The following is a 24,170-nucleotide window of genomic DNA, read 5'->3' on the forward strand; positions in this document are numbered from 1 at the left end:
TCCTTCCTGGTAGCCAGACGCGTGTTGCTAGACAGCGTGTACTTGTTGTACTTCACGACGAGTCGTTATTAGGAGGATCTCAAGGAGACTCATTCTCTCCTGCTCGACAGGATGCTTGCCGTAGCCGGCAATATTTCGAGGACGGCGGAGGAGGAAGCGAGAAAGGTCAAAAAGGTGAGTGAGATGCTGAAGGATTTGGACTGGCAGATAGACGAGCCGCCTATGGCGGTGATGCTATTGCTGTAGAGCATCTGAGCCAGCCGGGTTTAATGTTCAGGCCGGCGAAAACCTTGCTTCAGAGAGGAATTCACGCTACCTTGCATAATCATTGCTGGAACGGTACTGACCCAGTCCCTCAGCTGTACGCATCCCAGGCATGGAGAGTAATATGTTACATGTCACGTTTGTGTACACGAGATGCTGCACGCCTTCCCCCTCGTCCTCCGCCGATCCATTTACACATATATCTTGTACATAGGTACCCACCATGCCCATCGTACAGCCTCCTGTCCAGCGAAACAGCTCGCTCAACGTGCAATCCCCACCGCGGCAAGGCCTGCGGCGGCCTCATTGCTGCAGCATTGTCGTCTTCAGCAGCTCCGCCTCTGCCTTCCAGCCTTCAAGCGTAGTCGGCCTGACGGAGCCGACGACCCGCCACTCGCCCTGCGTCCACGTTCGAGTGTCGACCATACACGAAATCGCCACATTCTCCACCACCTCGATCTCCTTCTCGCTCCCGGGAACCACCTGCCCGTGGGCATCGTACTCGACCCGGCGCTGCCGGCTGGAGATGGCGACCACAGCCTGCTGAATAATAGGCGCGTGGCGCTCGCGCGAAACGGGCGATATCTTGTGGGACTTGACAGACGGGTAGAACAGCTTGTTGGTGTATCCTACCAGCTCCCAGCCGTAGCGGCGGCCCCGGGGGCGGGCGTCGATGCTCGCCAGCAACTGGCTCGCGAGCCTCCTGCCGCAGACCTTGTTGATGGTGTCCTTATCGCCAGAAGCCAGGGCCTCGGCCATGGCACGGTGCAGCGCCTTGGCCGTGGGGATGAGCGTCGATCTCTTGGGCTTGAACCGGGCTCGCGAGAAGAGGGTGGGCTTGCTCATGAACCTGTGGAAGGCGTTTGTGATGGTTTCCTGACCCTTGATGACAATCCAGTAGCCAAGCAACCTGAACTTTTGGCCGAGCGGCCGGGGGAACTGCGACAATGGGGGGAGAACGAAGGTTCCTGTTCGCGCAGCGCCGTGAGTTGCGTGAGTTAGCGAGTCAACGTCTCCAAACGTCGTGCTTGCAGGACGTGGACAATCCACCCACCTGGCATGACTATCGATAAGGCTTCTGCCGCGACCTCGCTGAGGTTGGACTGCTTCCGCGAAGAGATTTCCAATCTGGGTGAGTTCTGAGACTCGACTCGAGGAGTGATTTGTTCGAGAACGGCCCGGCTTATGGACCCCGCTTGCTTTGGCCGAGATGCGAAGGAGCGCGCCGTCGGAGACCTACAACCCAGACTGGGAAAATGGGGCTGTATCCTCTTGGGTGACGCTACTCTCACGAAAAGCAGCTCCCCGGCCCGCGAACCGAGCCTTGACGAAGACGCCATGGTCCAGATCGCTGTTCTCCTCCGCGTCCCTTCACCCGCGACCAAGGAACGGCGCCTAGCTCAACCCTTCGTCGCTTCCTTCTGCGGGCCGTCGCTGGCGTGTGTGCGGCGGTCGTCGATAGAGTGTCGAGCATGCGCCGTCTCGCCAGGCACGTCGTCCCTCAAGGTCGACAATGTGCGGGACGCCGGATGCCGTCGGGCTCAAAATTGACGGACTGTCAATGGGCCGGCCAAAATTTGCGGGACCAGCAGGTAACTATCTGGCCAATAGGACGCTCGATAGATCTGCAGCCGTGGTCTTTATCGAGCTATGCTAGTCAACCCCTGTCTGCCAAATGAGCTCAGGACAGGAGAGCGATAAACTCGTGGCATTCCTTCCCGTGTACGGAAGTACCAGGTAGTTTCAGCCGGCCCAAGCGCCGCCGCCCTAAGCAAGCGCATCCCGAGCCATTTCTCTCCCCGCTTTGCTTTGGCTCGGAGCAGGACCCAATTCCGTGCTCCATGGGGGAGGCGACGGACCTTGATGTCCAACCGCGTGAACCCAATCGCGCACCAGCCGCGGGCAGATAACGGACTCGGCACCCGCGATCGCGACTTGGCGGCCCCGAAGCGCTCCCTCTCCGAGTCCCGCGGCCGAGCCGCCGCCGCAGCCTCGACCAGGTCGGGCCTCGAGCATGCCGTCCACAGCACCCACGGCAGCGGCGCAGCGATAGGCGCCGATCCCGACCACGCTGGCGCCGGCCCGGTGCGGTCAACCCTCCTCCAGCCCCGCGTCGCCGTCGCCCTGGGCGTGTCCAAGAAATGGTACCCTCTCCTCTTTCTCTGCCGCCTGGCGTCGATCGCCCCCGGCGCGCTCTTCGGTCTGCCCAACGTTCTTCGGTTGTTGACGACGCTACATCTCATGTATCTCGACCGCGTCCTCGACGGCGGCACTCTCAGCAAGCTTGGGCGAGGCGGAGGCGGCTCCTCGCCGACGTCGGGCTACGATGCGGCCTTTGAAGCCAGGCTGCGGCTCACCGAAACATTGCTGGCCACCATATGGGTAAGGACAAATCCAAGCTCCGAATATCCTTATCACCCAGATAATACAAGAAGGAAAGACGGTAGCCGGAAGACGCTGACATATTCCGAACGTGACAGTGCTGCGCCTCGGGCTACCTCTCCTTCTTCTTCACCGACTGCCTGATGTCGCGCTGGCTGCTGCACTACACGCCGCAGGCGACCATCGTGCGGCTGCTCACCGTCGACGCCATCAACGGCTACCTCACCTCCTGGGTCCTGCAGCTGACCGGCGGGTTCGACGACCCGCGGCTGATCCTCCCCGCCTGGATCGTCATTTCTACTGTACGGACATAAAAACCAACCCATACCTACCTTACCTGCCTGCCAGGGCCCTGTATCTGCAACTGACACACCCTGCGCCGGAACAGACGTTGACGGTGCTGTACCACATCACCCAGCGCAAGATCAACATCCGCAAGGAGACTTCCATGTCCATCAGTGTGTTTTCCATCGCCAGTTTCGTCAGCATGGTAGCCCTGCTGGCCCAGCTTCACTCGAACCGGACCGACTACCCGGACATTCCGCTGCTTAATTTCGTCAGACGAGCGTTCCACGAGGCCGAAAAGCTGGCTATGCGTATCATGGAGTATGGCGATATCACGAGGGAGCTTTAACCAAGTTCGTTTTGCACCTTAGGCGTCAATCTGGTCTCACTGGGTTCCATATCGGTATACCTTTTCCCTTGGGTTGGAGCATGCAATTTGCTGAAGCAGCACGAGCACGCTGGAGTTATACGGTGTCAATCTACGATCGTAATGGCGAGATGTGCAGTGTTGAAAATCACGTTCCGCACAAATAGACGTTTTCTCAACCTAATCCATTGCCTAAAACTACGGTTCCTGCAGACATTCAAAAGAAGGGCATGCAGGCCGCGGCCGTCCTGTCAACCAGAGGTCCAAGGATCGACGATAAGCAGATGGCCCAAAGTACCAAAATCCATCCCTCGTAACGCAGTCTTGCCAAGGGAAGAGGAGGCTTCTTTGCCAACTCCCGGGTATCATGTGTGCGTGCCGCGCGACCCCATGGCAACGGTCTTTTCGTCGCTCAGACATCAATAAGTTCCGACTCTGTGAGTTGGACCCCCGCCCCGGAAACCCGTCTTGGGGGAACCGGGCCGCTGAGCTGCGGCACGACCGACATGCCCGGCTTAGAAGCCGTGGATCTGCGTGCTTGGATTAGCGCCCCGCGCATGGGACACAGAGGTATGTTGGTTGAAACGCGTACCTTGATGGTCTTCTCGTCGAGACCCAGGCCGGTCTCCTCATTGATGAGGAAGTCCCGGATCTTGATGCGGTGGTCACCCTGGAGCTGGATCACCTCGCCGAGACCCTTGGACTCGGTGTCACTGATGATGGTGCCATTGCAGGCTGAGCAGCCAGCCGTTAGCTTTCCACAGTTCAACAGCCACGAAGGCGCAGACATACCGAACTCCTTCTTGATGACCTTCAAGATCTTCTTGTGGTCGAATTTGGCCGGTATACCTTGCACCGTAGTCAAGGTCTTGCGTCCATTACGCTCTGTAAACACCCATGTCAATCACCAGGCCCATATATACCACCACGACCTGTTTGCGGGGCTAACGGGTGGTCACGCGACACTTGGGGTCATTCGGGACATACGCTGAATGCGGATATGGATATATTCCTGGGTTTGAGTGGTCTGCCCCGAATCCTCGTCGGCTTCGGCGAAGGGGTCTGCAAGACTTCGAGTCAGCGACAGGATCTTTCGAGCGAGCAACGTCATGATGGGGTGGTGATTTCGATGTGGCCGTCGCGGAATGCAAACGCTTTCGTCCGAGCGTGTCGCCCGGCCCTCGGGGCACGGTGCCGAGGTTTCTGGGGCCGAAGAAAAAGCAACAGGCATGGAGAGCGCGGCGCATCCCGCGAAAGAACTAGGAGGGAGCATAAACTTACCGCGGCTCTTGAGATTCTGGATCTCGATTTCGCCTGACATAAACTCGAAGTTTCCGGGGTGAACTGGGGAAAGGTTTGTATTGAAAGGTGGAAATGAAGCGACCGACGAGTTGTCTCGCTAGTATGCGGCGTGGATTTCTTGTCGCAGGATTTTCGAAAGAGCCTCGATGCAGCGTGGTCTGTTGGAAAAGCGATGTTGTCGTGGATGGCGAGATGTTGGAAGAGGGAAGTTGGTGGAAATGCAGAGGTGAGGGGAAGAGCAGATATGTGGGGTTGGCTGATTGTGCAAGGCCGTAAGGCATGAACTTTCAGCCAATTAAATTTGCCCGTTTTGGGTGGCGGCGCTTGGTAATTACGAAATACGCAGGTTGTTCTTGTTTAAGCTGCGGTTTGCCACTGGTTGCCTCTTTGTCGACCTGAACGTGGAACCTAAGGCATGCGTCACCTGCCACAGTTCAACATCTCACCGCCTGAACCCGCGATAGGTGATTCAGAGCACCAGATAGGTATCACCGCCGTTTACTCCGTTGGGACCCGGGAGTACGGAATACTGAGCTCTGGCTTAGGTCAGATAGGTATCTTACCTGGTAGTCAATGTGATACCACTGCCATCTGAAAACGCAGCCAACAACAGAAAAAAGTCTTTTACCAGAGAACTCGAGGCAGGCCAGCTGGTTCCGGATGACTTCACCTAGTTCGTTTGACGAGGTTCTTGAACAGGAGAGGTACCCAGACAAGGCGTGCGTGCCAGGCAGACCTGGAGCCCAGACCATGCCAGCCGTTTGTTCTCTACCGATGTGTTCCATAAACACCAAACAGCAGTACGTTAGTCACACCCAGGTGGGCTCTTGCTACCGTCTTCGGCCGCCTTTTCTCCCCCCCACACCTGCAACAAATAGCCGCCGTCGAGCATGCCTCTCGCGGTCGGCGAGAAATGACGACCTTCAAGCCACAGGAGCTGGCCGCCGATGCGAAGCCGATCATTTTGACTGAAGACACGAAGTGCAACGGCGATGCAGCGTCGTGGCGGCCGTTGTTCCGCCACCCGTGCTCATTTAACCCAGACATCTTCAACGACGTCCTGGTGAATTTGATTCGGAACCCAAACATCAACTCGTCCTGGCTGTTCCGTGCGGATATTCTTTCGGATGCTGCCGCGTCGCAGACATGCTCGGCGCCAACCGGAACAGAGAGCTTGCCCGCCGCCCCGATCCCTCGTTTTGTCGGCTTCGAGTTGCGACGATGCATTATCCGGAAGCTCATCCCCAGGAACACGCTGCGGGACAAACCGTTGGACCAGACATGTCTCATCTATGGGACTGCGCCCCACCCCAAGGTTGACGAGGGGTCAGTCGAGAAGACGCTCGTGGTCTACCTCCCGCATGTCTCGGCGGCATCCGAGATGCCCTTCTATCACCCCATAGTTCGGGGGATAGCGTTTCTCCACGAGTGGAACGCCGCAGAGTCCTGCGGGGCCATCTCCATCTCGTACCTCTTCTTCAGCGATGAGGACCGTTCGTCCGTCAGGCTGACGCGCACTGCCTTCCATTTGCTCGAGGTCGTCCACAAGCACGGCAAGGGCCGCCTGGAGGGCTATCGGAAGAGAGTGCACCACGACCAGCTGCTTCCTCAAGCGCGGGTGCAAAACACGTACACCCGGCTCAAGCAGAAGTACGCCCGAGGGCTCATTGAGGGCTGGGTAGAGACAACCGATCCCGAGAAACATGTTTTCGAGGACCTCTGCATTGCGGCGTTCTTGATTGAGCTGTGGGCTGACATGTATGGTCAGGGCACCTTCCCCGGCTTCGTGGACATTGGGTGCGGCAACGGCCTGCTTGTTCACATCCTGAACCAGGAGGGCTTCACAGGATGGGGGTTCGATGCGCGCTCACGCAAATCATGGGCCGCATACAATACCAAGCTGAAGACGCCCGCAGGTGAACAGGACACCCTGCGGCAGCTTGTCTTGCTGCCGCCGCCAGTCAGCAGAGACAGGCTTACTGGCGGCGCATCGGATCATGCCTTCAGTGAGGAACTGGTTCACGACGGCCGCTTCCCAAGGGGCACGTTCATTATCTCGAACCATGCCGACGAACTTACGCCCTGGACTCCTATCATTGCAGCCGTCTCGGAGTGTCCCTTCATCGCAATCCCCTGCTGCAGCCACAATCTCGCCGGCGAGAGGTTCCGGGCGCCTGCTCCGAAAGACAAGACCAAGGCGGACTCTGCCTACTCATCCTTGGTGGTGTGGGTGGCCGCCATCGCTGAGGACTGTGGCTGGGAGGTTGAGCAAGAGATGCTCCGGATCCCAAGCACCCGCAATACGGCATTGGTGGGTCGCCGGCGATCTACCCGAAGCTCACCTCTGGACATCCAGGCCGTCGTGGACCGATACGGCGGCGCTGCTGGCTACCTGGAGAGTGTGATCAAGCTGGTCGCATCCACGGCCGCGAACGAGCATTGAAAGACGGAACGGGCAAAGCCTCAAACGCTGGCCGGCGGGGCCGCTTATGAATTACTTCTTCGCTCAATCTAAGTCCGGCACCGGCAGATGGTCCACCAACTTCAGGTTCAAGCCCAGCTTCTGCAGAGCCTCGGTAGCCAGCTGGTCTCTCAACCTCTCCGTCTCCTCCTGCGTCGTGAGCACGAAGTCGTGCTTCAGCAGCCAAATGCCCTCCTCGACACCGTACTCCTTGGCCGTTTCCTTGTCTACCTTGTCAAGGTCAATCACGAGGCTCTTTTTCACACCGAACACCGCATCGGACGTCTCGTAGGGGTCGCCCCTGAGATACAATGCGCTAGCGGTCTCACGTCAGCTGCGAATCCCAAACCGTAGCCGTCAGTGCTCCGCGGGTCAACCTACGTGATCAGCCGGTCCCACCCCTCCTTCCCGAACATGAAGTGCACGTGCGCGGGGCGCCAGCAATGCCGGTTGAGCAGCTGCAGCAGCTTGCCGACGGGGCCGTCGTGCGGGATGGGGTAGCTGACGGGCTTGATGCCCTTGAACCAGAAGCGGCCCTGCTCGTCGCTGACCATGACGCAGCGCTCGCTAGGCGCGGTGCGGTCGGCGTGCTGCACGTCGTAGTGGCCCGAGCTGTCCGTCTCCCAGATGTCGATGGTCACGCCCGCGATCGGGTTGCCCTGCGTGTCCTTGACCGTGCAGATGGCCAGCATGGGCTCGCCCTCCGGGTCCGACGTCATGCTCGCGCCGTTGGGCAGCAGCGGCGCGTCGTGGGTGTGGAAGGGCCCCAGCACGGAGCCCTCGGTACCCCCGGGAGGCTTGGGGTGGTTGATGTTGTCCACGAGCAGGGAGAGGCCCAGCACGTCGGAGAGGAGGATGAATTCCTGCAAGGCGTCACACAAGACATCGTCAGCACAGCGGGAGCGAATACCCAACGCAAAGAGAGAGGGGGGGGAAGAGAGAAGAAAAATAGAGGAAAGAGGAGACACCTACATTCCGCACGTCGCTGCAGATCTTGCCGCACTTGATCAGGAACTCGATGGCCGCCATCCACTCGTCGGTGCTCAGGCGCGTCTCGCGCGCAAAGTCGTGCAGGTGCGTCACGAGCCGCGCCATCACGTACGTCAGGCGCGCGTCGGCGCTCTGCGAGTTGATCCGGATCGTGTTGGGCGTGATGTTGTCGATGGTCAGGTCCAGCAGCGGCGGCGGCGCGTTGGCGCCTCCCGCGCCGGCGGCTTGGGGTCGTTGCGTCATGGCTGCGTCGCTTGTGGTTGCTATCCTTTTCGTTCTGTACAAGGAGGGAGCGGTGGCTGGATGTTTGTCGACAACCTCAACGTTCGGTCGGTAACCCCCAATGGCAAGTGAACGGTCGACAGTCCTCGGACTACGCCCGTATAGAGAGATCTCAGCTGGACAGAGCGTGCTGTGAACCGGTCCAGCTCAACCTTCCTCCGCTCTGATATGTTATGTATACTCTGTAACTCTGTCGAGCCGGCCGCCCAATTTGTAAGGTCTGATAAATCGCTGGAAGACGACGGGGCAAACTCGGACTAAGGATTCCAGGACGCCGGATTGATTGGGATGTGGGTACATGGAGCAGTTAGTTATAAAAATGGAGGAAAGGAAGCTGGAAAACCACGGCCGGCCGATGTCTTCCACTCAACTGGCCCTGGCTTCACGTTAAACACTGCTTGATTCCAACAAGTAACGTTATGACTACGATATTCGTGTAGGTACGGTACAAGGATAAGCCCTGGTCCGCCCTCGATCTATCCGTCGCCACGCTCCGACTTGACGAAGTGGTTTGGTGAGGAGCTTCCAGTAAGGAGCGGCCGGGTGAAGTCCCGCCGGCCATGGTGGGGTTTGGGGAAGGAGGGGTTCGGGAGTTGAAGGCGAGGTGGAATGGCGGCGGGGCAACGGGTCGAGTGACGCACGCCTTGCTTGGCTCGCTGGAATTCCACTGCCGATCCGGAGGGACCACTTTCTTCCCGAGCAATACAGGTACGCTGGGATTGTCCGCGGCGGGATGCATCCGCTTGCCGGATATTGAACCCGGCTAGGTGCAGGGGGGCCATGCTCGCCTTGCCAATGCGACCGTGTCAGCCTTCACACGAGTTCTGAAAAGATCAAGCCTCAGCAGTTGAGGCTTGCACGGAATAACTCCAGGTACTGTGTGTGGAACCGTTCAACGTCTTACCAACTCGGCCGAGAACAGCCGGAACGGAGATAAAACTACCCCCTGATACCTCTTGTAGGTTGACTGGCGAAGCGAAGAGGACGCTTGTAAGAACAGAACGAACATGCTTGGATTAAAAATTACAATGGCTTTGACAGGATAGATGCGACAGGTGAAATGGGGCCAATCTAGATCTGATCTTGCGGTTCCGGATCCTCTGGCAGCGCCGTCGGAGGTCTCCGTCCATCGGCAGTCGTCATCACGGTCTCGCGCGACAGTCTCACCGGACTGGGACTCGAGGCTCTGCTGGCTGACGGCGTGTTCAAGCTCCACAGACTGCTCTGTGGCCGGACCAACGCCACCGACGAATTGTTCGACGCGTCGCAGTCTGTGACGACCACGCAAGTGGCGCCGCTGAGCCGTTGTGCGACGACGCTGCTCGGCCGACTGAGCGATGGGTCGCCGAAGTCCCTCGACGACCACGACGCGCGGTATGGCCGAGCCGTCCGCGGCAGACTTCCCGTGCTCAGCCGCAGGCCGGCGCTGCTGGTGCGACTGTGACGATCACGGCCGCGGGCGGGAGGCTGGCCGGTCCCGGTCGCATCGTCGCCTTCGTCGCCTTCGTCCTCGTCTTCGATTTTAGGCTTGCGTCGGACCGAGATCACGGAAAAGCGCGGCGTCGGAGGGGCAGGTTCAGGCGTCTCCTCTTCAAAGCGTGCGTCTCGCGCTCTTTTCTCCATCTTTTCGAAGTAGCGGACCCGAGCAGGCTCGAGCCAGTCTGGGTGGATCTCCTCGCGGTTGCGTGTCAGAGACATGCATGATGAGACGGCGCTGAGGACGATCAGGACCAGCAGTGCAGCCACCGTCAGACCTTGGACAGCGATGATGACTAGTCCGAGGGTGGCGGCTGTGGACCGCGCAAGATCCAACTCGGGGAGGAAGGCAATGGACAGGGCCGTTGTGATGATCTTGCAGACCCCGAGCATCCAGACGGCCATGGCCGTATTGCGGGCTCCCTCGAAAGGATTCAGGATGATGCCGATGCCGAAGTTTACCACGTCGGTGACCAGAACGCCGGAGACCTGCGCGCGAGGGCTCTGCCAGCCAGCCCCCAGGAAGGCCGCACGGCAGAATAGATATCCCACATGGTACGCTAGATACCACCAACGTGTGCGGCGGTATCTTGCCGAGAACGAGCCGAACTTCTTGATAAACGGTTTATCCATGTGGACTGTCGGACGGTCTGGGTCGGTGTTGTCGTGCCGGATCCGGAAAAGGGGTACGCTGAGCAATGGCCGAACATCTAACGCGTGTTTTCGCAGCGTGCTGTCCCAGACCACCCCGATACGCCGGAAACTCGGGCGGATTGCCCCGCGATAGAACACAATTCGGTCGGGAACGATGACGGTCTTCCCGTCTCGAGTGCGGGCTCGGCAGGCGCTGGCGACTAGAGACAGGATCCCGACGAGGACGACAACAAACACAACCGCAGCTACGGCGATGGCGCCAGCCGATACCCGAATCGTGAACTGTAGCATCGCGAGTGTCATGACGGGGAAGAAGGCGATGACGAGGGTCCGCAGCATGGCATGGCCAAGATAGCCGGCCCAGTGGCTGCGGAAATAAGCCAGCCGGTCTTCTTTCATCCGCCCCGCGCGTGCAAGTCCGTCGAGTGAGATCTTGAGGCTGCCGACGGTCAAGGCAACGAGGCCGATGGCTATCAGAAGCCAGACCAGTCCAACCATGAATGCATCAACGATGGGGATGTCGACGGCCGACAAAACCGAGGGAAAGCCAGACCAGGTGCCCGGAAGAGGCATTCCTGGCGCCACCGGGCCCCTGGACCATGTGTAGTCGGTCAAGAAGCTGGAGTTATAGGTCCCCTGACCGACAGACTGTGACGTTTCTTGGACAGTAGACGGGGCAAAGAGCCGGGAACCGGACCCATTGCCAGTGTTCGTCTCCAGTGAGCTTAGGTCACCGATTTGGCTGGCATTGCTGGTCACGCCGGCGAAGATGTCGATCGACCGAAACATGGCATGGCTATAGATGAGGCCCGCGGACCAGGCAAAGTTGGACCACCAAGCCGTGAGCACCGAAGGCCAACTGACCTCGAGCGCCCCCGAGAAGAAGATAGCCTGGAAGGTTTCGAAGACCACGAAGACAGGGAGGGAGTGAGCATGGTGCATTCTCATGTGCGGGATACTGACGCCATACGCGGCAGTGATGAAGGAGGCGGCGATGGCTATCAGCGTGAAGGCACCAAGGATGGGTGCAATGATCACGGGGTGTGAGAGGGTCTTGCCGTTGGTCAGGGCGGCTTGGAAGCATCCAAGTTCGGTCCCGGAAGTTCTGGCATAGATCTGCAGCCTCGCAGAGCCCTCAAAGTCCGCAGCCTGGAAGACAGCGTTCGGCAGCTCGTCAACTGACAGGTCGTCGCCGACTGGAAGCACGCCGCGCGCTGTGATAGGAACGCTCAATTTTGGGGGGCAGAGACTGCATATCTTAGCATCAGCTCTTCTATTATGAGGGGTGATTGGCCAAACCTGGTGATGTTAGAGCTGCATGGATCAACAGTTGCGTCGAAACGGCGGCTGCCGTCTTAAGAGTCGGAATCAGCCTCTGGTCATCGCCTCAAGACACATGTAGGCCAAGCGTCTTACATGCGTCAATGGATAAATGCACTGGTTCCTGTCAGCACGGTTCGTCAAGTGTTCTTTCGTGTTTCTTCTTACCCAAAAGAGGCTCGTCCTCGAAGGCACTAGTGCCATTGACGTGGAAGACAAGCGTCTTGTTACCAGCATCGTAGAGAATGTCGAGTTCGGTAATGGTAAACGGACTCTGACCGGCCAGACAGTTCCCAAAGTCGCCGCTGTACAACGCCGGGGCATACCTGTTCCCAGTCAGCCCATTCATGCCGACATTGAAGCCGGGGATCGGCATCGCAGCCGTACTTGACCTCGCCAGCTCGACACAAAGCGGCAAATATCAGCGAGAGAAGGAGGCATATGGAAGGAGGGGGCCGGTTCCAGAGCGCCATGGCGAAGCCCCGGCTCACCGGGCCTCGGATTGCAAGTCACAACCAAGTGAACCCGGCAGCAAGGCGGGACCGCCAGCACCCAAGAATTCCGGTGTCAGGTGTTGAGGTCGGGAGAACAGTGGCCTTCTCCGCCCATTTAGGCCGTGTTGGGGACAGAGTGGTGGCTAGCCCAGTTGCATGTTGGTCTGGCGAGCAGCAAGCCAGTAAGTCTTTACGTGCGGGCGATGGATGGTGTGTATCTGTAGTTAATGAAACTTCAAGTCGTCTCGGAATGGGGGCCTCGGTGTCATCAGTTGCTGCCCGCGGCCGAGATCATGTTAGGCCAGTTAGTGAGCTGGTGACTGCAGTCACAACCTGCTTTTCAATACCTCCCAACTGGTTCGAAGCCTCCGTCAGTTCATCTCGCAGGTATCCACCGCCAGCAAGGGGAAACAGATCTGGCCGGCTGCTTCGGAGAGCACGGAGGATACCGAGAAGTTGGCGCTTGGGGCCTGTGAACGCCGTTCTTGGGTGGTTCCGTCCGTCGACTGCAATCAGGACGAAGACCAGGCTACACAGCCGAGCCCTACCCGAACCGCTTTGTCTTCCAAGAAAGCTGTAGTGTAGCATTCCGCACAAAGGGCACACGGGTCTCAGAGATACACTTCGAAGGACTTATGCAGCGCTGGCTCATGAGCCCCTGAGTCTCGAACCACAGCCTCGCCCCACTGCCTCATTTTCTCCGAAAATGGCATGTGCGAAGCTCTGGGGGTTGGCTCGCTTGTCGCGCCAAATTTTGCTATCAACAGAGCGAAATGAGGCTCCACGCCGTATCAAGAGTGAAATTCGAGCACGATCGAGGCCGCTCTCTGGCGGAAAAAAAAAAAGAATCCTTAAACTTGTCAGCGAAGGCATCAATTTGAGCCGCTCAGCATCGTTCGCCTTCCAGCAGATACGCACTAATTTAACGTTGTTTTGTTTGTTGTCTGCCGCGAGGTGTTTCACCCTGGCTGCAGCAAGCTGCAAGCACCAGCAAGCATGGGACCGACCCAACCCCGTGGATCCGATTGGAATTTCCAATCCTGATCCCTGCAGGCAGCAGGGGCTTTAGCGGGTCGTCGTTAAAGAGGTCCCGCCAAGACTTATTTCGGAGACTGCCACGTACAAGTAATTACAAATCGGCAGGCCGCGACGACTTCGAGCAACATCAACAACGAACAATCGCAAAGACTCGTCGCAACAACTCTATAAAAACTCAACCAAATCGAAAAAAAAAAAAGAAAACGAGGATAACCCGTACCCTAACTATAACCCGCATCCTAACCTTAAACCAAACCCTAACCAGCGGGGGGCTGGCGCCGCCCCCCGTACCCCTGGCGAACTAATCCTTGGCGATAGAGCAAACACCTTGGCGATGGTGGCTATGTAATAACGTTGTAAAAACATAGCCGACAATTGGCCGAAATTAGTCTTGGCGGGACCTCTTTAACGTCCACCCTTTAGCGGGGCGGGCCGCCTGTGGATCGCCGCCTGCCCCCTGATCCACTCCTGTGAAATGTGTCCGGAAGAACGACGGGACGCTTCAAAACGTTCTCCCGCTGTCGAGTGAGTGTACCACACTTAGTACGGTAATATGGAATTCTCCTTTTGTGCTGTGTACGCAGTTTTGAAATATCCAAAGTCTCAGCCTTCAGAGAGAGACTCGCGCGGCTTACCGGGAAGGCTGGTCTCTCGAGGCTCTGCCCAGAATCCACCGCTTTAGTGTAATCTGCGCCGGAACTCCTATTGCCTGTTCCCGATGCCATCGAACACAAAGGAAAGTAGCTTATGGGAGACGTCGAGGTTCCAGATTGTTCCACAAGGTCCCTCCAAAACAGACGAAAAGAGCTTGACCTTTATCCTAAATGATCGAATACCAAGCCCTCCGCCACCGGTTTGCCCTTCTCTCCTTGGAGCTCGGCTGCGTTCGACACAAATGGACGAGACGCTCGTGCCCCAGGCGGGTCAGTGTGATCACTGTGTGTGTGAGAGAGGCAGAAGCCAGAGTACCTTGAAATGGCCGGCCTGTACTCCATATGCCCACTGCATACCAAGGCCGGGTGCTTCATTCTCCCATTGCGCGTGGTAACTAGCAGATAGCAGACTTGGGTAGGTGCCGGTTTGCATAGGTATCCATAATCTCAAGGAAAAGAAAAACACAAGAGGTATCAAAAACGCCATGCCATGAGACAACAGTAGCACTGGGACCAACCCGCCAAGAGGAAGAAATTTCGCAGCCAGCAATTGAGAACACGATCGCTTTACAACTCCATGCTTCCATGCCTTAGTCGTGAATGAATTGCCCCCAAACGTCATGCACCCTAAACCCAAACTGTCTGGTTCCCCCTCACTGTTCATCCTCCTCCTCGATCGGCGCCGGCGTGGCCCGCTCCCGCCTCCTCTTGGGCCTGCGCAGGCGGTTGCTGCTGACCTGACTGGCCGAGTCATCGGGCGCCAGCTCGCTGATATCGTCCCCGCCCCACTCGCTGTCCGCGCCGTCGATGCTCTCCTCATCCGCCCACGCCGGCCGGTCGTAGGTGCCGCTCGACCCGGAGAGCGGGAGCACGTCGATGCCCCTGCCGGCGCCGACGCCGCCGCGCCGCTGCTGCAGGCTCATCTGCAGGGCCGCGCCGCGGCGGCGCAGCCCGTCGCGCACCGCCATGGCCTGCTCGTGCAGCTTCTCGAACGCGTCCTCGAGCGCCTCCATGCCGTTGAAGATCTCGCGCTCGAGCTCGGCCAGCGCCGCGACCTCGGCCTCCTCGTCATTCGTGACTGCCGCGCGGACGGGGTAGGACGACGACGCGGCCGACATGCCGCTGACGAAGGACGCGGGCGTCTGGCCGCGCATGAAAGGGCCGAAGGGCGTCGTGGTGCGCGACATGGGCGGGCCGCCTAGGCCTCTACCGCCGGCGGCGGCGGGGCTCATGATGCGCGAGGCCGGGTACATGCCGCTGGCGGGGGTCGCCAGCCGCGACGGTCCCTCGCCGAAGGCGATGCCGTCGTCTTCGGCGCCGGACCACAGGAAGCCATCGAAGCGGCCCGAGGTGAGGATCTCCCACTCCGACGCGCTGATGTCGGATATGGTGTAGAGGAGATCGTGCGTCCCGGGGTTCTTGACGAGGTAGACGGCCGTTTCGGCATCGCGCGGTGCCTGCTGGAGGCGGTATAGCCTCTGCAGAGACAGGCCCGACTTGACCATGAAGTCGTTGCGGGGGCTGCGGAGAGGCGTTGGCGCCCGCACCGCAGATTGGAGCTCGCGCGAGCCGGCGAGCAGGGCGTTAAAGTAAGGCCGGTCCTCATACTCCAGGTTGGTGAGGATGGCGAAGGCGAGCGTCTCGTCGTCGATATCCTGGGGCGGCGGAGCAGCAGTCTTCTCGCAGTTGGTCATCCACTTGTCCACGGCCGCCCGCACTCGCTTTGTCTGACGCAGGTAGTGTTCCCTAAACTCCTCGGCAATGTCGGGGTCCATCTTCACCGGCGATGATGGCCGGGGTGGGACGTCGGCCAATTCCTCGACTGCTTTGCTGCTCAGCAGAGAGAAGTCAAACGGCGGCCATGGCGGCAGGGCTATCCTCCCGCTCACCCGTTCGAGCACCTCACCCCAGCCCAAGCCCCGGTGAGGCTCGCCTGAGCGTTCGCACATGATACAGGGACAGCCGTCTGGCGAGAGGTCCCGAGAAAACACATTCTCTAACCGATCGAGGAGGCGCCGTGCGACGGTCCGATGGCCAGTCGCGACGGCAATGGAACCGTGACCTGAGAGCACCGTTTGGTATTGCCTGAGGAGGTCGAAGAAGGGCGCAAAGAGAATCTCGGCGCCTTGTAGTGGCGGGTTCGATGGCCGAGTCCCGTTTTGCCGGGGCAAGACGGAGAGAAATGACCTGGGAACGGGATGCGGCAAGCCGCCATTCTGCAGAAGGTAGTCCACGCGCGGCACCTCTTGGAGGTTGAACGCGGGCGGCGGCGGCGGAGGCGGCGGAGGAGGAGGGGGCGCTGGCGTGAATGCCGGGGTTGCCGAAGGGGTGGGCACGTCGGATGTGCTATAGTGATGCTTCTCTTCGGCTATCACCGGCGGCGGTGGGAAATCGGGAGCATGTGTGGGCGTTTTGGGGGAGACATCGATCGCCGACTCCGGCGAGGAATCCGCCGCGTCGACGGGCGAATGTTTGGCAGCGGAGACGCTCCGCCTGGGAAGAGCCGTTGCGGTCGAGCCCTGTTCGACCGTAGACGCATTTGTTATCTCAGATTTTGCCGTTTGGGAGTCTCCAGCGCGCGCAGCCCTAACCGAAGCGGCCGGCCGCATGACAAAGGTTGCCTGGCTCGACGTCTTCGAGATTCTCGACTTTGATTCGTGCTTGGAGGTGGACCTCGAGACCCACGAGCCTCGGGACGAGGGCCTCGTGTCCGGGAGACCCGCTTCTTTGACCGAGCCTGGGGTTTCGGATCCCTGTTTCTTCTGAGCCGACAGGTCTGTCTCGGGGGGCGACGGTGGCCTGTCGTCCTGGCGGGCGTCCTGCCGTGCAGTCGATGTCTTCCGGGCAGCCCCGGGTGAGTCGGCCGACTTGGACCGCCTCATCTCGCTGCCGCCGAGATCCGTGGTATCTGGTGTGAGGGGGTCCGTCCGCCGTGTAGCAGGCGACGAAACGTCCTCCTTGCTATGCAGAAACTCCTTGCTGTGGGCCTTGCTGAATGACGGATACGGAATGCTCCCTCGCTCGCTCTCCAGGCCCCTCGCGAGCTCCGGGACCAGATCAGTCAAGGACCTCGTGCCCGCCGGCCTGCCGTCCAGCTCGTCCCCGTCCATGTCCCTCGGTTTGTGCCGTCGGTGGGGTCGGGAGTGTGCTTCGCTGTCGGTCGCCTTCAGCTTGGAGGACCTAGAGGACCGATGGGAGTGATGGCGTTGGAAGGACGACAAGTGCGAGTCTTTGTCCCGGTCGGCGTCGCGATCCCGGTCCCTGTCACGGTCCCTGTCCCGCTCCCTTTTCCGGTCCTTGTCCTTGTCTCTTTCCCTGTCCCGATCCTTATCCTTCCGCTCGGATTTTGATCGGTGTGGCTTCTCGCGCGGGCGGTCGTCAACGCCATCGGCATCGCGATCCTTAGAGGAAGGCATGTTGGACCATGTCAGGGTAGACCGCCCGTCCCAGAGACGGGAGCGTGCGGCTGCAATTACCGGACGCAACGTAACCGGATGGTGGGCTGCGGCGCGGGACGGGAGCTGCTTGGGCGTTGGATGTTGGTTCAGCTTGGGTGTGAGTGAGTGCTGGCGCTAACCGGGGCTGCTGTATCACCCTCCGAGAGAGAGAGCTCCCAGGTTGTCCGCGATACTAAGTCCCAGTATGGAAGAGCGCGCTCGTTCACGGGCGCCAGGCGAGATGTATGATGGCTGGAGAGCTTGGACTAAGCTGGTTAACTGGATCACTTTGGAAATCGACCTCCCTCCCCAGCTTCGCTGCCTCGAAGGACAAGGGTATTGGGCGGTGATGATGCCCATTGGGCAGCCCATTGTGATCTGGCGGCGTGGCACACAGTTTGTACACTGTGCTGGTAGCACTCGTGGCTGTAGGAACCGCACAGTGTGTTTCCCGCAGCTTTCTTCCCAAATCCGAATGCCACACTGTCTGATGTGTTGGACATGCATGCGATGCTGAGTCAACCCAAGCTTCGAAGGGTTTGAGCAGCACACGTCTTAACCGCAGGATCACCACGAGCTGTAACGTGGTGCCACAGTGCAATGTATCTGAGCTCCCCCAGCCTCCGTTTTCCGAACCTACAGGCTTCATACTATTTCGTCCGAACATCAAGAGCAACAGGAGCATTTGCTCCCCGCCCAGCCGTGTTCCCTCGTTTTACGCGCTGGCTGCCCGCAGAATGCGGGTCAGCCGCCCAATGGCATTGCATTCTGCTACCGCCAGCCTGAGACCCGGTCCTTGGTTGGGGTGTGGTGTGCCTCACTTCGCAGAGTGCAGTGCTTGGTGACACTACGGGTACATTGGCTCGATGTAACGCGACCATCTATTTTAGACCTTTTGACTATCGTGTAAAAGGCGCCCATCTATTTAGAACTTTAGATGTAGGATGCCGCTCGCCGACTCTATCAACCCGGAAACAAACCAGACTCCGCGCCCCCACGACTGTATTCTTTGTTGGAAAGTTGCAAGAGTCCTCAAAGCATCGACCGTTAACCCCCGAGTCCCCGCAAAGGGAAATAGCACTGAGGTGTTGTTCACGCTGCCATGCACTCGCCCGTCCCCGCTTAAAACCGATCCAAGAGGCCCTGGCCCTCGAGCAGGAGGACGATCTGGTGCACAATGGACCTCACCGATTGCTTCTCGCAGTCAACCACGAGGTCCGGCTTGACGGGCGGCTCATACGGATCATCGACGCCGGTGAAGCCCTTGATCTCTCCCGCGCGAGCCTTCCGGTAGATCCCCCGCTTGTCCGTCTTCTCGCAGTACTCGAGCGGCGTCGCGACGTGGACCAGGTAGAAGTCGCCGTACTTCTCGACGAGCTCGCGAGCGTGCTGTCTCGCCTGCTCAAAGGGGGCAATCGGCGCGGCGATGACGGCAGCGCCAGACCTCGTCAGTTCCGACGCGACGAAAGCGATGCGAGCGATGTTCTTGTCGCGGTCCTCGCGGCTGAAGCCGAGCTCCGAGGACAGCTCGTGCCGAACGGTTTCGCCCAGCAGCATCGAGACGGAGCGACCGCCCTGCTGGTTCAGCGTGACCTGGAGGGCTCTCGCGATCTGGTCCTTCCCGCTGTTCATGTAGCCCGTCAGGAAGACGGTGAAGCCCTGCTTTGACCTCGGCGGGTGCGATTCCCTCAGGACCTTGACCACCTCGGGATACGAGAACCATTCGGGGATCTCGCGGCCGCTCCGCAACCGCGCACGCAGCTCCGTGCCGGAAATGTTCAGTGTCCGGACGCCCGGGGGGATCTGGTCGACGGGGGCGTACTCGTCTCTGTCGGGCAGGTACGTCATCATTTGGAAGGGGACCACCTCGATACCGAGCTCGTCGCGGTACTTCTCGACCGCGTGCTGCGCGTCGTAGGGGCCGTAGAAGTCGACGCCCTTGCTGTTCTTGCCCGGACCGGCGTGGTCACGGCCGACAATGAAGTGTGTGGCGCCGTGGTTCTTGCGGATGATGGCGTGCCAGATGGCCTCGCGAGGGCCACCCATGCGCATGGCCAGGGGCAGCAGGCCGAGCACAGCCATGCCGTTGGGATATCTGGGCAGGAGAGCCTTGTATACGCGGACACGGGTGAAGTGGTCGATGTCGCCGGGCTTCGTCAGGCCGACGACCGGGTGGATGAGGACGTTGGCGTGGTGTGACCGGGCAGCACGGACCGTCAGCTCTCTGTGAGCGCGGTGCATCGGGTTCCGGGTCTGAAACGCGACTACCTTGGTCCAGCCGAGCTTGTCGAAGTGGGCACGAAGTTCGGCAGGGGTGTCTTGTGGCTCTGGGTCAGCCTCTCCTTCTCAGGGCTCGTTCGCCGCTCCCCCCTCCCGTCCCCTCCCCCGGGAAACCGGTGTGCACTTACATCGCAGCTCGACGAAGTCATAGTGCTGCAGCTTGTTGACCGCCTCCAGCTTGCCGCCCACGTAGAAATCCTTGGCGGTGTTGAAGAGGTACCGGACCGCTGGGTGATCCTCGTCACCGCCAAACACTTCCTTGGCTTCCACCGCCCTGTGTTGCTTGCATCAGTACGACCCCAACGAAACATTGGCCATTCTGCATCGGGATGACGCGACCCTTGGCGGGCTTGGAAACGGAGGCGAGGCATACTTGTCGGGCTTGTAAACGTCCTCGACGGTGAGGATGGCGAGATTGCGGTCGTCGCGGAAATCCCGCAGCGTTATCCTGGCGCCGGCCTTGAGCGAAAGCTCGTCGATGGTCTCCTGAGCCACATCCAGCGTGATGGGCATGCTGAAGAGCAGGCCGCTGGCGAGGCGGTTCTCCTTGACAACCCTGCACAACCATGTCTTAGCACACCACCACCCCCCGGGGTCCAGACGCTCGCGTTTTGCAGAGGACATACCCATTGTAATCTTGTTCATTCATGAAACCTGCATTCGCGGAGAATTGGTCAGTTTTTTTTATCGTGTTTTGCGTCTTGCATTGCCCAGGAGGGCGGCAGCGAGAGCGGCGATGGCGGGGTTCATGCAAGCCCCACCATCCCAGGATTGTGCCCGCCCTCCTGAAAGCATGGAGGGGATGACAAACCTTCGAGAGGGGAGAAACCGCCATTGAGAAGCAACTCGAGGTCGCAGAGCTGGCGTTCGGTGAGGACAAGCGCCGGGAGGGTTTCTGCTTCGGCCGCAAGCTCGGCCTGGCGAGGCAGGTCTCGAGCGAGCAGGTCTTTGAGCACGCCGCCATGGGGAGGGTTCGCCATTTTGGGGAAATTCTGATCGGAGGTGCCGAGCCAGTGACAAAGCCAGCACCTAAACAAATTCACGCAACCGGGTGTCGGGAAGCAGGCAGAACAACGAGCAGAGAAACCGAGAGCCCAAGGAGTGAACCTGAACCGGCAAGGAAAATGGAGCCTTTCAAGGCCAGGTATATATAGCTATCTGTTCCCTGTTCCCGATTTGCCGCGTTGCCGTCTCCGCGGGTCCCCAGAATTCCCCGTTGCAGTTGTCGATGGGTAAGGTAACGGACCGGAGGGACTGAGACTTGGCCGGCCGCCAGGCCCCGGTAACGGCGGGTTCATCCGACATGATACAGGCGAAGGGTCCGGGAAGTTTGCGTCCAATATGCAAGGGACCTCCATCTAGTGTAATCACCGCTTATAAACGTCACATGGATCGGGAGACCGTGGTGCTTCCCATTTTACCGGCGCCTCAGTCGAGATCGGATGCATCAGCCGCCCGACCTCGTGGACACACACATGGTCGTTTGCTTGTCATCAAGCAGCCACAGCCCAAAGCATCCAAGGTGAAGTCACCGGAGAGCCGATCGGAGAAGTGAAGCTCCTGCTTACGGCATCACACCTCCAAAGAAGAGGCGAAAATGTGAGACTGACCTTGTCCCTAAGGGTCTTAGCTCGGATGGCGTGCTCACGCACGTACCACCTCTGCCTGCCGCTCTCGCGTCGAGGTGGGGCTCATCAGTCAACAAGCCTGCAGAAAGTGAGGCACATGTTCCTTGCCAGATATCAGATTATCAGTTGTCGTCACAAACACCGTGGAACTCACGATCGGTTTCTACCGCAGCAAAGCGCAAACAAGGCCCTCCTCACACACCAGACCTTCAACCCGTACACCACTGAGTACGGAGTTCAAGGTGCTTATACCATAGTAAGTCCACGCCTACCTCAGGATTCACCTCCGTTGGGTAGTGTTATGGCCTAAACATCCGACATGAAAACCCTCTTGGCCACTGGGTTAACTGCCCGGTTACGACTCAGTTAAGGTGTAATCATGAGGGTTAGGGTCATAACGTGACAGTTAACTGCTGAGCTGAACATTCCTTGGCCCCTGAACCCCTGAAATCTTGGATCAAGTGATGACCATGCCTCTCAACGGATGTACTTGATCCGTTACTGAGAAGTTATTGAAGCAAAACAATCCGAGCAAAGGCGACAGATCATCTAGACAGGTCCTAAAAGCGCCAGGAATGACGCGCTCAACCTTCAACCTCAATTAGCACTGTGACGGTTTATCAACCCACAGAGTATCGCATTCTCCCGTTGTGCTCGGTGCCAACGATCTGATCGGTTCATGTGCCACGTCCAACCCCCTCCTCCCAACCTGCGCAATCTGATCAACCCACGAACGACTCTCATCCAAAGGAAACCGCTATCAAAGAAGACGAATGTCGACACAACCCCAGATTCATCAGTGCCTGCCTTACCCTGCCGGCCTCCCAGAGCACGATCCACCCTCAGCTCCAACCGCGTAGGCAGGCAATCGACTGGCTGGAACCCAACCACACATTACCTAGTTTAACCCGCCATCCTTACAGACTCCCAGAGAGAATGCCCTCGATATGAACCCTCAAAAAAACCTATTTTGCCATCAACCTTTCCTTGACCGCCTCTCGCCACATCAATCTAGTCAAGCGAATACCGCGTTATGATGATGTATCGGGGGCGAGGGCGTCGGGAGTCTCCAAACCAGCGGCCGCGGCCCCGTGATGTTTATGGTGATGGTCGATCAGGCCCGCGCCCGAGTCCAGCGGGTTCGGCGTCTCGGCGGGCGGCGGTGACGTCGACGACGACGGTGTCGGGCTACTACCGGTGCTGGCGCTGCCGCCGGTGGTTGACGCTGTGGTCTTCGTGCTGCTCGACGAGGCTTGTCCTGCGGTAGAATCATCCGGGTTAGTTATTCTCGTCCACTGCGTGGCGAGCTGCGTGGCGAGCTGCTCGTTGGTGTATTGCAGGAGTACTGCGATGCGCATGGGGCGGTGTTGGGTTGGGGTGTCATACCGGTGGTACTGCCACTGCTGTGGCTGCTGCTGCACGACTGTTCCGCCGAGGTTGTGTTTAGCGGCGTGGGAGAGGGGCTGGTGCCGCCGGACACCTGCGAGGAGGAAACGATTGTCACGGTCCGGAGGGTGGTGTCGTTGCCGGTGAACGTGGATGAGAAGCCAGAGACCGAAGTGACGACGACTGACGAAGTGGTTTTTGCGGGCGGCGGCGTGCTCGCGGACGCGGACTGGGTTTCGCTGCACGGCGATGAGCTCGCCTCAGACGGGACGGTTGTCGTCTCGGAGCGCGTGGTGGACGTGGGTGTGGTCACGTCTGTGCAGGTTGTGTCCACACTTGGGGTTGCAGTGCTGTTCTGTATGGATGAGAGCGGAGGCGATGTCCGTGTCGGACTCCCGTTTGGACCGCTACTTATCGGGGCAAAGCCGCTGGACGGTTGGGCGGCTTGCCAGGGCAAGGTCGAGTTCGGAAGCGGGAAGGGCGGCGCGGACGAGCTCAGCGTGATTGATGGCCCGGACGTGGCCGCACTTGCTGCCGACGTGGGCCTGGTTCCAGACGGAGCCGCGCTCCCGGCAGTCGAGTTCGGGAACGGGAATGGTACTGAGCTTGACACGACGGACGACGACAGCCCGGACGACGGGACGAAGCTCACAGTTCCCCCGCTCCCGGTTGGCAACGCCGAAGTGGTATTTGAGAGCGGATAGGGTGGGATAGTGGCTGAGACATTGGGCACAGTGCCGGTTCCGCATACCCCTGAACTCAGAGGCAGCCCTGAGGACCAGGATGTCGGTCCGCCGGTAGCAGTTCTGTTGGTGAAGGGATATGGAGGAGAAGAACTGCAGCCTGTCGCAAGACTCGTCGGGGCTGTGACGCCAGCGCTGGTCGGGAAGGCCCAGCCGCTGCTTGAGTTAGTCATTGGATACGGGGCCGTGCCTCGCCCAGCACTGCCGGTTGGACCCGCAGCGGATGAAGAGTTGCTCATGGGGAAGGGTGGTGTTTGGATCGGCGTCGACGAGCTGCTGGTGGTACTCCGGACTGTCGTCCCGAGGGGAGATGTTTCTCCCGCTGAGCTCGACGAGTTGGTGAAGGGGAATGGCGGAGAGCCCGAACTAGTTGCAGAAACTGGGAACCCCGACGAGGGAACTCCCGTGCCCGTGTGTCCGGTGGAATTTGGCAGGGGAAAAGGCGCCGTCGAAGGCGTGGTGGAAAGCAGTGGAATCCCTGTACCGGAGACCCCGGTTCCAGACGAGGCGGCCCATGCCCCAGTTGAATTGCCCGCGGGGAACGGAGGGGATGAAGACTGGCCCTGTGGTCCGGTTGGGAGCGAAGGAGTCGGTGCTGGAGCAGTTCCGGGAATGTAGCCACCTGTCTCGGTGCCGCCCGTGGCTGACCCCGTACCGTTCGTGAATGGAAACGGGGTCTGAGCGGAAAATATCGAGCTTCCCGAGCTTTCGGCCAACGTGCTCGTACC

General features: G+C 59.4%; 9 protein-coding genes across 9 annotated transcripts; 2 read left to right on the plus strand and 7 right to left on the minus strand.

The window, feature by feature from the left end:
* Window positions 1-274: 274 nt before the first annotated feature.
* THITE_107795 (uncharacterized protein) lies at window positions 275-1,784 on the minus strand. Its single transcript, XM_003651318.1, has 2 exons — window positions 1,319-1,784; window positions 275-1,232 (listed from the first exon to the last, which is right to left on the minus strand). The coding sequence occupies exons 1-2, from the start codon at window positions 1,323-1,325 to the stop codon at window positions 568-570; spliced, it is 672 nt and encodes a 223-aa protein (XP_003651366.1). The 5' UTR covers window positions 1,326-1,784; the 3' UTR covers window positions 275-567.
* Window positions 1,778-3,280, plus strand: THITE_120035 (uncharacterized protein; the record flags this gene model as incomplete). Its single annotated transcript, XM_003651319.1, has 4 exons — window positions 1,778-1,856; window positions 2,318-2,646; window positions 2,745-2,948; window positions 3,035-3,280. 4 exons carry the CDS (start codon window positions 1,778-1,780, stop codon window positions 3,278-3,280), a joined length of 858 nt encoding a protein of 285 aa, XP_003651367.1.
* A 143-nt stretch (window positions 3,281-3,423) lies between these two features.
* On the minus strand, window positions 3,424-4,799 carry THITE_126353 (uncharacterized protein). The gene is made up of 5 exons (XM_003651320.1): window positions 4,580-4,799; window positions 4,286-4,360; window positions 4,091-4,183; window positions 3,891-4,033; window positions 3,424-3,828 (listed from the first exon to the last, which is right to left on the minus strand). Exons 1-5 carry the CDS (start codon window positions 4,617-4,619, stop codon window positions 3,814-3,816), a joined length of 366 nt encoding a protein of 121 aa, XP_003651368.1. The 5' UTR covers window positions 4,620-4,799; the 3' UTR covers window positions 3,424-3,813.
* Window positions 4,800-5,001: 202 nt separating this feature from the next.
* Window positions 5,002-7,366, plus strand: THITE_2111556 (uncharacterized protein). The gene is made up of 2 exons (XM_003651321.1): window positions 5,002-5,085; window positions 5,146-7,366. Exon 2 carries the CDS (start codon window positions 5,514-5,516, stop codon window positions 7,041-7,043), a length of 1,530 nt encoding a protein of 509 aa, XP_003651369.1. The 5' UTR covers window positions 5,002-5,085; window positions 5,146-5,513; the 3' UTR covers window positions 7,044-7,366.
* On the minus strand, window positions 7,367-8,560 carry THITE_2111558 (uncharacterized protein). The gene has a single exon (XM_003651322.1). The coding sequence runs from the start codon at window positions 7,778-7,780 to the stop codon at window positions 7,439-7,441; it is 342 nt and encodes a 113-aa protein (XP_003651370.1). The 5' UTR covers window positions 7,781-8,560; the 3' UTR covers window positions 7,367-7,438.
* Window positions 8,561-9,182, minus strand: THITE_2111559 (uncharacterized protein). Its single transcript, XM_003651323.1, has one exon. The coding sequence runs from the start codon at window positions 9,113-9,115 to the stop codon at window positions 8,810-8,812; it is 306 nt and encodes a 101-aa protein (XP_003651371.1). The 5' UTR covers window positions 9,116-9,182; the 3' UTR covers window positions 8,561-8,809.
* Window position 9,183: 1 nt separating this feature from the next.
* THITE_2111560 (uncharacterized protein) lies at window positions 9,184-12,331 on the minus strand. The gene is made up of 4 exons (XM_003651324.1): window positions 11,952-12,331; window positions 11,880-11,900; window positions 11,763-11,817; window positions 9,184-11,712 (listed from the first exon to the last, which is right to left on the minus strand). Exons 1-4 carry the CDS (start codon window positions 12,157-12,159, stop codon window positions 9,405-9,407), a joined length of 2,592 nt encoding a protein of 863 aa, XP_003651372.1. The 5' UTR covers window positions 12,160-12,331; the 3' UTR covers window positions 9,184-9,404.
* A 2,161-nt stretch (window positions 12,332-14,492) lies between these two features.
* On the minus strand, window positions 14,493-17,471 carry THITE_2111563 (uncharacterized protein). Its single transcript, XM_003651325.1, has one exon. The coding sequence runs from the start codon at window positions 17,382-17,384 to the stop codon at window positions 14,622-14,624; it is 2,763 nt and encodes a 920-aa protein (XP_003651373.1). The 5' UTR covers window positions 17,385-17,471; the 3' UTR covers window positions 14,493-14,621.
* Window positions 17,472-18,150: 679 nt separating this feature from the next.
* On the minus strand, window positions 18,151-21,145 carry THITE_2111564 (uncharacterized protein). Its single transcript, XM_003651326.1, has 5 exons — window positions 20,497-21,145; window positions 20,312-20,339; window positions 20,059-20,241; window positions 19,814-19,959; window positions 18,151-19,723 (listed from the first exon to the last, which is right to left on the minus strand). The coding sequence occupies exons 1-5, from the start codon at window positions 20,663-20,665 to the stop codon at window positions 18,528-18,530; spliced, it is 1,722 nt and encodes a 573-aa protein (XP_003651374.1). The 5' UTR covers window positions 20,666-21,145; the 3' UTR covers window positions 18,151-18,527.
* Window positions 21,146-24,170: the final 3,025 nt, after the last annotated feature.

Source organism: Thermothielavioides terrestris, chromosome 2, assembly GCF_000226115.1.
Source record: "Thermothielavioides terrestris NRRL 8126 chromosome 2, complete sequence".
Lineage (NCBI taxonomy): Eukaryota > Fungi > Ascomycota > Sordariomycetes > Sordariales > Chaetomiaceae > Thermothielavioides > Thermothielavioides terrestris.

Coding starts and splice junctions, on each gene's coding strand:
- THITE_2111564 (XM_003651326.1), bottom strand. CDS start 20,665: ATGGCGAACCCTCCCCATGGCGGCGTGCTCAAAGACCTGCTCGCTCGA. Junction 20,340..20,496: donor CGGTTTCTCCCCTCTCGAAG/GTTTGTCATCCC, acceptor CCGCGAATGCAG/GTTTCATGAATGAACAAGAT. Junction 19,960..20,058: donor GACGTTTACAAGCCCGACAA/GTATGCCTCGCC, acceptor CAAGCAACACAG/GGCGGTGGAAGCCAAGGAAG.
- THITE_2111559 (XM_003651323.1), bottom strand. CDS start 9,115: ATGGCCCCCCTGCACCTAGCCGGGTTCAATATCCGGCAAGCGGATGCA.
- THITE_126353 (XM_003651320.1), bottom strand. CDS start 4,619: ATGTCAGGCGAAATCGAGATCCAGAATCTCAAGAGCCGCG. Junction 4,361..4,579: donor CCAGAATCTCAAGAGCCGCG/GTAAGTTTATGC, acceptor GAAGTCTTGCAG/ACCCCTTCGCCGAAGCCGAC. Junction 4,184..4,285: donor TATCCATATCCGCATTCAGC/GTATGTCCCGAA, acceptor GGGTGTTTACAG/AGCGTAATGGACGCAAGACC.
- THITE_2111558 (XM_003651322.1), bottom strand. CDS start 7,780: ATGACGTCGGACCCGGAGGGCGAGCCCATGCTGGCCATCTGCACGGTC.
- THITE_2111563 (XM_003651325.1), bottom strand. CDS start 17,384: ATGCCTTCCTCTAAGGATCGCGATGCCGATGGCGTTGACGACCGCCCG.
- THITE_2111560 (XM_003651324.1), bottom strand. CDS start 12,159: ATGCCGATCCCCGGCTTCAATGTCGGCATGAATGGGCTGACTGGGAAC. Junction 11,818..11,879: donor GCATTTATCCATTGACGCAT/GTAAGACGCTTG, acceptor CCGACTCTTAAG/ACGGCAGCCGCCGTTTCGAC. Junction 11,713..11,762: donor TGCAGCTCTAACATCACCAG/GTTTGGCCAATC, acceptor TAAGATATGCAG/TCTCTGCCCCCCAAAATTGA.
- THITE_2111556 (XM_003651321.1), top strand. CDS start 5,514: ATGACGACCTTCAAGCCACAGGAGCTGGCCGCCGATGCGAAGCCGATC.